The sequence below is a fragment of the Mya arenaria genome, chromosome 2 (genome assembly GCF_026914265.1).
Source record: "Mya arenaria isolate MELC-2E11 chromosome 2, ASM2691426v1".
NCBI classification, from domain to species: Eukaryota; Metazoa; Mollusca; class Bivalvia; order Myida; family Myidae; genus Mya; species Mya arenaria.
In genome coordinates this window covers 10,310,452-10,319,539 of record NC_069123.1, presented here as the reverse complement: position 1 = coordinate 10,319,539, position 9,088 = coordinate 10,310,452, and the positions used below count along the sequence as shown (strand labels likewise).

The 9,088-nt window shown below is 39.0% G+C and overlaps 1 protein-coding gene across 1 annotated transcript in view; it reads right to left on the bottom strand.

The window, feature by feature from the left end:
* The window catches only part of LOC128217900 (abnormal spindle-like microcephaly-associated protein homolog), a 29,391-nt gene continuing 20,303 nt past the window's right edge, over positions 1–9,088 (bottom strand). The window contains exons 20-25 of the mRNA XM_052925354.1: positions 5,110–8,925; positions 4,358–4,549; positions 3,891–4,083; positions 3,333–3,487; positions 2,510–2,659; positions 1–1,962 (exon numbers count right to left, since the gene is read on the bottom strand). Of these exons, the coding sequence (XP_052781314.1) occupies positions 1,693–1,962; positions 2,510–2,659; positions 3,333–3,487; positions 3,891–4,083; positions 4,358–4,549; positions 5,110–8,925 (4,776 nt within the window). The 3' untranslated portion in view covers positions 1–1,692. The remainder of the gene's footprint in view (positions 1,963–2,509; positions 2,660–3,332; positions 3,488–3,890; positions 4,084–4,357; positions 4,550–5,109; positions 8,926–9,088) is intronic.

Genomic DNA, 9,088 nt, shown 5'->3' with positions numbered 1-9,088 from the left:
TAGGCACTTATAGTTTTATTATTCCCAATAAACAGCATTTTATAATGAATAAATGAAAATGACAATATTATGAAAATATGAATCTGTTTCAATGACAAAAGCTGTTATATCCTGTTATAAATATATCGGGTACATATTTTTTATCAATTATATCAAAGCAATATCGGGCTCTATTCTAAAAAGCTCACAATTAGTTGTAATTCATGTGTATTCCACTTCTGGTAATTTATTTGAAGGCAAAATGATACACATTGAACCACTGACTTATAAACAGTTTCCAATCCATGGTTTATAGGTCTGTGATTGAACCAAGCTGAACCAAGCTAGATAGAGTTGTGTCAGTTATATAAAAAAAGCATCTGAAATAAAATACATGATTATTACAGGTTATAAATAGAACTAAAGTCAATGCATAAAAATCAAGCAAGTTGTAAAAATAACATAAAAAAACAACATAAAAAACTTTGGTACAACAAAGAACTGAATCAAACACACAAGTAAACAACAGGGGCCGTATTCACAAAGCATCTTAAGTTATTTTCTAACTTAAGTCAATTTCTTCAAATTTTCATCGTCAAATTAAAAGAAATGCATACCATATGTCAGTGGTCGAAATTAACACAAGCCCGCCAGCCCTTCACTGGTGAAATGTCTTTCGGGCTTGCTCAAATTCTGAATTTTATGTAGCAGGACTTGTTCAAAAATTTGATGCCAAGCAATAGTATAAGAATTCGGGCTTGTTAATCCAAAAGTCTAATTTCAATGACTTTATTCTTTATTAAGTGTTTTTACATCAGCTAGTATGTTTTTTCAATAAGGTCGATGAAAATAATGTATTTTGGAAATTCTTTATTTTTTATTTCATATGACTAAAGAGATACTAAAATAAGGAAAGTGGCTTAAGTTAAGAAATGACTTTAGAAGTTTTATGAATATCGCCTCAGAAAGGTAACTGTAGAGGACACAAGAGACATATTAAAGGAGAAAAAATTGCTATTAATTTCTGACACAAGCATAGTTAGCATACACAGTTAAAAGATGGTAGATTGGAATACAGAAGGAACACATATAGAATAAGATTGATAAGAGGGCCATTGTAGATTCTGTCATAACAATAACACTGCAGTCCATATTATACACAACAGATTTGTTTCAGTCACACAGTTTAACAAGTAGAACACATTTATGTTTTGATAGGAATACAAAAGCTTACTAGTACACAGTTACTGATTTTCAGTTAATTTTGCTGAGAAAACATTCTTGGGACACATTTAATAGGGCTAAAGGGGAATGGAAGGGTGCTGCACCCTGTCCTTTATTGAAAGCACCCTCCTTTCCTCATGCAGAGAAGCATGGTACCCTTCTGCCTTCATAGAATGAAATGCTGAAGTCTTTCTATTATTATGATTACATACAAACTTGACATATTCGGCAGTTAAAACCTATGGTAATATTACTTATACTTCAATTTAACATACCGTAATCCTGAACATTTTCTGCCAATAATGATAATTTCATAATGATAAAGTTCTTCATAACCTGATTCAATGTGCCATTTTCACCCTAAGCACCCTGTCCCTTTTCTGCAGCACCCTGTCCCTTTTCTGCAGCACCCTGTCAATTTAAGACCTGACTATACGGTAATACCCTTCATTTAATTGCCTTAAGAGCACGTCTCTAATGAGAAACATATCATGTTTTGGTAGGAATACCAAGATTCCCAAGCACAAAGTTTATAGCCTTCAGAGGATTTTCAATTTCCTTTAGTTTGTCTTTCTGAAGTGACCATTCTGGTTTGATCTTCTGTTTCTTGACCGGTGACCTGATAGCAAATGTGGAGTTGAGGGTGGCGTTCATGCGAGCCCGCGTAACACGCTGGTTTTGCTCCAGTTTGTGTTTACGAGCCGTCAGGGCGTGAAGGCTACGAAGCTTCTCCACAGACTTCTTGTCAGAGAGGATATTCTGAAAGTAGAAAAACCATATTGATATTGGTCTAATGCCTTATTTATTCTAGAACAAATAAATTATTTCACAATTCCTAGTGGAGCCTGAACAAGATTGCCATGTAGCAAAAGCCATCGCTCTTCTGTTCCTTTTCAATATGAAAACAGGCATAACTCTTATTTAAGCCCTAGTTATGGACCTTGTTCTAGATGTCTGTATTGTCTCTTGCAATTTGTGTACCAAGTTTGAACTGAATATCTTGAATTATTTAACAGTTATGGCCAAGGTAATTGTTGTTGCACAATGTCACCGCCATTGAAAACATCTTCAAGGCTATGAAAATGGCTCAATTTTGACAAGCTAGAAAATAACTTTTAATACCCGTACCCCCTCCCCCCTTCTTTGAAGAGGGGCATAAAAATAGCTTTAAGCAAGTTTCTAGAAACATTCTGTCAAGCTGTCAAATGATATTTCACAATTTAAGAAAATTAAACAATTCTTATCTAGTGGATGTAAAGATATTCAGCACTGACCATTGTCACATAGGTATTAAATAAAGTCTTACCTGTTTACACTTGTTGTCGGTAGCAAGGATCCCCAGGACAGTACATGCGCTGTTGAAGACCTGGGCCTTCTCCCGGTATATCGTCAGTAGCTCCAATAGGGTGGACACTGAACCTTCCACTTCATACACGCTCGTCCGAGTCTTCTCATACTGAAATTCAACCATTGAAGATTTTAACTCCAGGAAATAAGTTTTATAATAAGTTCATTTAAAGATCATACCCCAATTTCTTGTGAAATACTCAAGTTTAATCCCAATCTCCATGTCAACTAATTTCACCATATAACATTAAAAGTCAATTAAAATCATATTTATTTTTACCCTTTTCAGAAGCGCATTTTCTTAAAAAAAGTCAATGTTAATAAAAAAGCTTTTGTTAATATTTTAAAGAAAAAAAGTTTACTTGAGTAATTGCTCAAGAACCAAGATTTGTACTCGGATTACTTTGCTTGCTGTAGAATATTTTTTCCTTGGATTATTGAGATTTTTCTTATTTATGTATATGATTAGATAGCCAGTCACTCTAACAGGCAGGCTATGGCAACAGGCCGGATTTTGTCAGACGCGGTTCACGAGCTTGAAACTCGGCAAATAGACTTGGCTGATTTTCTTTCTTAAAAAATTTTGATGGCTAGAATATCCGTGACACCAGGGATTCTGACAAAATTTCTGCTTCAGGGATGAAATTAGACAAAAATGTGCAGTTTTTCTAAATCCCCTGTGTGTCCCCACCTTCTCATAGGGCAAAACATTGATAGGAGCACAGGCATTAAATATTGTGATATATTAATATTGAAACCTACAAGTACACAAATACACTTACCTTAGCTAAGTTGGTAAGAACATTAAGGGTGTATTTGATGATTTCCATGTGCGGTATGCTGCGGTTACAACTCCGTAGTAGCTGGTAGAGCACGAAGATGGCATTAGTTTCCACCATACGTTCACAGCACACCCAAGACAGCCGTGTTGCCACCTCTGGAATGCACATAAATAACAGGTTAGTTTTAATTGACTTAAGACTAATAGAGAAAATTGATTATGTCAATTTTAATTTTATACTGCAATGTAGACTTGCGAAAATACACTTTGTACACATAAACATCACAAAGGACAACATCTAAAAGAGCGTACAAAGTATTTAGTGTTTGTTTTTTTCTACATACTTAATAACACACTAAGTTCAAAAAATTATCTGTAATCAAAATGAGCACTGGTGAGATGTTGATCAGATTTGTTCAAATCTGAATTTGATCAAACTAGGATAGTTTATATTATTTCAAGACCATTAGTTATGTAAGAATTCAGACTTGTTGATCCAAAAGCCTCAATTCGATGATTGAACTATCAACAATGTCATGTAACATTAGAAAGTTCTTACCTAGGTGAGTAACCGCATCCAGTACATGAGAAATCTGTTTGTATTTAAGAAGGAAGTCAAGGGCGGAGGCAGTCCTGTTTCCGAGCTTCTTTTCCTCGGTCGCTGTTGCCGTTGCCTCCAAGACCCGAGCCCGGACAGTCGCAATCTTCTTACTGGTGGAGTCACGTCGTACACAGTGGCCACGCCATAGTGACTGGTTGAGAAGAACACAAGATATTTTGTTAGAAACTTGTCAAATGATTTTAGATACTTTTTTCAGTTTTGGTATGGATTGTAGTTCATTTTATTCCAAATTTTTCAAGGAAAAAATAAGTAGTTTCATTCTTGCTGGAAATACATTTTTGGAGCTTGCTCTCATAGCCTTCCCGGGAATTAAAATATATCTGATATCAGGTAATAGCTATCAATGCAACAAAGTAAAATTCTTAAATAAAGCAAAATATTCCTTCCATAAACCTCACACTTACCTGCAGCTTAATGGCTGCTTTCATTTTCTTACTGTCCTGTTGCCCAGCCAACCATGTCCGGGCTGACCTCTGAATGACCCTAGCTGCCCTATCCCGCATTGCAAGCCACACACGAATACTGCCCTGTAGACGGAGCACACACATTCGAGTGCGCAGGTACTTCAAACGCTGGAGTTTGGCTCGCATCCAGTGCTAGAAACATGTTAAGTACAAATACATACAAGTATATTTCTTACAATTATTATATAACCATAAGTCAAGTCTTTAGCATAACCTTAAAGCTGAACTCTCACAGATTTACCGTTTTAACTTTTTTATTTTTTGTCTTGCAAAGAGCAAATTTTTGCGTAAATTTCTGCAAACCAATGATAAAAGATTGCTGACAAAATATCAGAGCGCAGATTTTCCGTTCAAAAATTAATGTTTTACGGCTTAAACCATTCCTTATGGAAAATGCATAAAACATGGATTTTTGAACCTAAATATAAACATCAGCGATCAATTTTTTGTCAGCGGTCTTATATGAGTGGTTTCCATGGATTTTCGCAAAAATTGGCTCATTCCAAGACAAAAAATAAAAAAGTTGTCAAAACGTTCAATCGGTGAGAGTGCAGCTTTAAGGCTAAATGTATCAATAATTTTTGTTATTTTTTTCTTTAAAACAAACCTTTTCCTGCTGTTTTTATTTAAACAAATCTTTTGCAATCAGTAAAATCAGTCAGTTATGAATTTTTCAGTAAAATCAGAAATACCTGAATGGCAAGTATGCTGTGCATCCTCTCCCTGGCAATCTTCATCATGCAGTGGTTCCTATAGCAACGCTGTATCCTGATGGCAGCCATATTGACCCTGGTAACCATGACAACCTGGGCAAGGTGAGACTCTCTGACCTTTGACCTTTCCTGCTGCAATCTGTTCAATTCCTTCCTAGCCTGCCATACTCTAACGCAGCCTTGTATTCTCAAAGCAGCATGGCAGTACTTGGAATATTGTGCTCGAGCTTGAGTCATACGTACGAAAGCCTGTATTTTCACTGCTGCCCTTATGCGGAACACCTCTTTTCTTGCCATGTTACCTCTGTGGAAACTCTGGAGAGCTATTACTGCATCCCTGAGCCTGTGGTAGGCCATGAATTGTCTTCGACACTTCAACTCTGCCCTCCAGTAGTTTTGCAGGACACATGCTGCTTTTCGGGTTTTCAAAAAGTGTGCTCGATCTTGTGTTCCTCTGAACCATGACTGTATTTTGATAGCTGCTGCTTGGGACTTCATAAACTCTCTCCTACACTGAATCATTCTGAATTGAGATTGAATAGCTACAGCTGCTTTCTTCAGATTAGAATACAGAACAAACTGTTTTTGGCATTCCCTCTTTGCTCTGTATCTTTGCTGACAGACAACTGCAGACTTCTGAAGCTGACAGTATCTTCTCCTTTGTGCAGCACATCTGTAACACGCCTGTAGGTAGGTGGCAGCAGCTGATTCAATTCTCAATTGTCTTCTGACCAAATAACCCCTGAAGGCTGCCTGTAGCGTCGTAGCGGCATGGTGACTGTGGCACAAAACAACCTTGAAAGCTTTCCTCACTCGGTGACTCCTAATGTGGCTCTGAATCACCATGGCAGCTGTTTTAAGTCTCTGGTACTTCGACCTTTGAATCATCATCCTGACGTTGGCCTGTAGCTTAACCGCAGCACATCTCTGCGCTAGGTAACTCTGTCTCGTGGATTTGCCTGCCTTGTTTGCCCTCCATAACCTTTGGACAGCAACGCATGACTGTCTCAAAGCATTGAAATGACTCTTCTGTGAATTCATGGCAATTTGTGCCCTATACCACCTCTGGATGCTAACTGCTGCCTGCTTGTACTGTGTAAACATTTTAACAGCCCTTTGTCGCCTGAAACAGGCTTGTATTCTTGTTGCTGCAGCAGACATATTGGTTAATTCCTTTCTTACTTTGTATCCTCTAAATACGGTCTGAATCTTAACTGCAGCCTTCTGTCTCCTACTCCTGAACAAAAAACCTTGACACCCGGCCTGTATCTTCACTACTGAAGCTCTCAGCTGTAAATACTCGCTCCTAGCCTTATGGCCCCTCCAGGAACTCTGTAAAACAATAGCTGCGGATCTTAGTTTGTTGTATTGATCTGATTGTTTCTTGCAAGCTGTGTTTGCCCTCCATAACCTTTGTACAGCAATGCATGACTTTCTTAAAGAGTTGAAACAGCTCTTTTGTGTTTTCATTGAAATTTGTGCCCTATACAGCCTCTGGATGCAAACTGCTGCCTGATTGTACTCTGCGAACACTTTCTCAGCTCTGTATCGCCTGAAATAGGCTTGTATTCTCGTAGCTGCAGCAGACATGTTGGTTAATTCCTTTCTTACTCTGAATCCTCTGTACACTGTCTGAATCACAACTGCAGCATTCTGTCTCCTACTCCTGAACAAGAAACCCCGACACCCGGCCTGTATCTTCACTACTGAAGCTCTCAGCTGAACATACTCGCTCCTAGCCTTATGGCCCCTCCAGGAACTCTGTAAAACAATAGCTGCGGATCTTAGTTTATTGTACTGCTCTGATTGTTTCTTGCAAGCTGTGTGTGCCCTCCAGTGCTTTTGAAGCACAATTGATGCCTCTCTGAGTCTGTTGTATGATTGCTGGGCCAAATGTCCTCTGACTCTAGATTGTATAACAACAGCTGCTGACTTGAACTGTGTGAATTGTCTTCTACAAACAACCATTCTGTATTGTGCCTGTAAAACTATCGTTGCTTGTCTCAATAGGCAAAACTGTATCCTCTGTTTCTGACCAGCTTGCTTAGCTCGGATCAACCGCTGGCAAACGATGGCTGACTGACACAGGGACTTATACTTCTTACTCTGTGAGAATCTTCTGTAACAAGCCTGTATTGCTGTAGCGGCATCATGTTCTTTTCTCAATTGTCTGCGGACCAGATATCCCCTGAAGGCTGCCTGAATTGTTGTGGCCGATGTCTGGCTGTGATACAGAACAACCTTGAATGCCTTTCGAACTCGATAACTTCTGATGTGGCTCTGAATTATCACAGCTGCTGCCTTCAATTTCTGGTACTTTCCTCGCTGAATCATTCTCCTTACATTGGCTTGAATCTTGACAGCAGCCTCTCTCTGTCTAATGAACTGATTTCTAACATTTTTAGCTAGAACAAACTGTCTCCAGTACCGCTGTATTGAGATACAAGCTTTCTTAGTTTCCTCATAGCTGTTCTGTTGTTTCTTCATTTCAGCGAAGGCCTTATACCTTGCCTGAATGACTAAAGCTGCACCTTTCTGAGCTGTAAACTTTCTAAGAGCAATGAACCTTCTAAAGCAGGTCTGAATTCTTACAGCTGCCTTGTTCATTCTATCAACATCTTTTCTCACTTTGTAACCCCTGTATGATTTCTGAATGGTAACTACAGCCTTTAGCCTGTGTTTTCTAAACAGATAACCCCTACAAGCTGCTTGTAGACTAACCGCAGCATTTTTCATTTCCAAGAACTGTTTTCTCACCAAGTAACACCTTACAGCACTTTGTATTCTGATGGTTGCACATCTAAGTCTATGATACTCCAATGCCTGTTGCTTGCATGCCATGTAAGCTCTAAAATATGTCTGAATAACACACGCTGACTCTCTTTGCTTCTGATAAGCTTGTCGAGCTAACTGACATCTGTAAAAGCTCTGAATCCTCACAGCTGCCTCTTTCTGTTCTAAGTATGGCCTTCTGCACTGAATCATTCGGAATTGTGCTTGCAAAGTGATGGCTGCACATTTAAGACTTCGGTAAATTTCTCTCTGCCTTTTCCCTGCCAGCTTAGCTCTGTACAGTCTCTGGCAAGCAACAGCTGCTTCCCTAAGTTTTCTCCACCTCTTATTCATGTAATAGCACCTGTAGCATGCTTGGATGTATGTAGCAGCAGCTGACTCTACTCTCAGTTGCATTCTGACTTGGTAGCCCCTGAACGCTGCCTGGATTATTGTAGCAGCATGATGGCTGTGGTGCAAAACCACCTTAAATGCTTTCCTCACCCGAAAACTTCTGACGTGGCTTTGAATGGTAACAGCTGCTGAGCGTAACTTCTGGTACTTTGCTCTCTGAAGCATCATTCTCACTTTTGACTGAATCTTCACTGCAGCTGCCCTTTGTGTCACAAACTTATCTCTCATCTCCCTTGTAATCTTCAACTCTCGCCAGAATCTTTGGATAGTTATGCATGACTCTTTTACTTTCTTATACTGACATCTTTGCTTTCCCATAGCTTGTTGTGCTCTGAATCTAGCTTGGACAACCCGTACAGCAGACAAATACTCTCTAGCCATCTTTCGAGCAATGTAACCCCTAACAAAGGCCTGTATTCTAGTGGCAGCCTCTTCCATCTTGCTGATGTGTACGCGAGCCCTGAATCCCCTGTACACCCTCTGGATGGTGAGTGCTGCTCGTTCACGCGTCTGTCTGTACAGGTAACCTTTACAGTAGGCTTGGATCTCATTGACAGAGGCCTTCATTTGTAGGTAACGCCGTCTATGGAGGTACTTCTTCACGGCAGTCTGGAAGACATATAACCATATTATTTCCTTATAAATCTCACCTGACTAGAGAAAAGAACATCTGTGGTTTATTTCATTTGAACATTATTATTGTTGTGTCAAAAGTTCACTTGAAAAAAAAAGAAAAGAATTTTACTAGTACAACTTTTAACTACCGATTTGA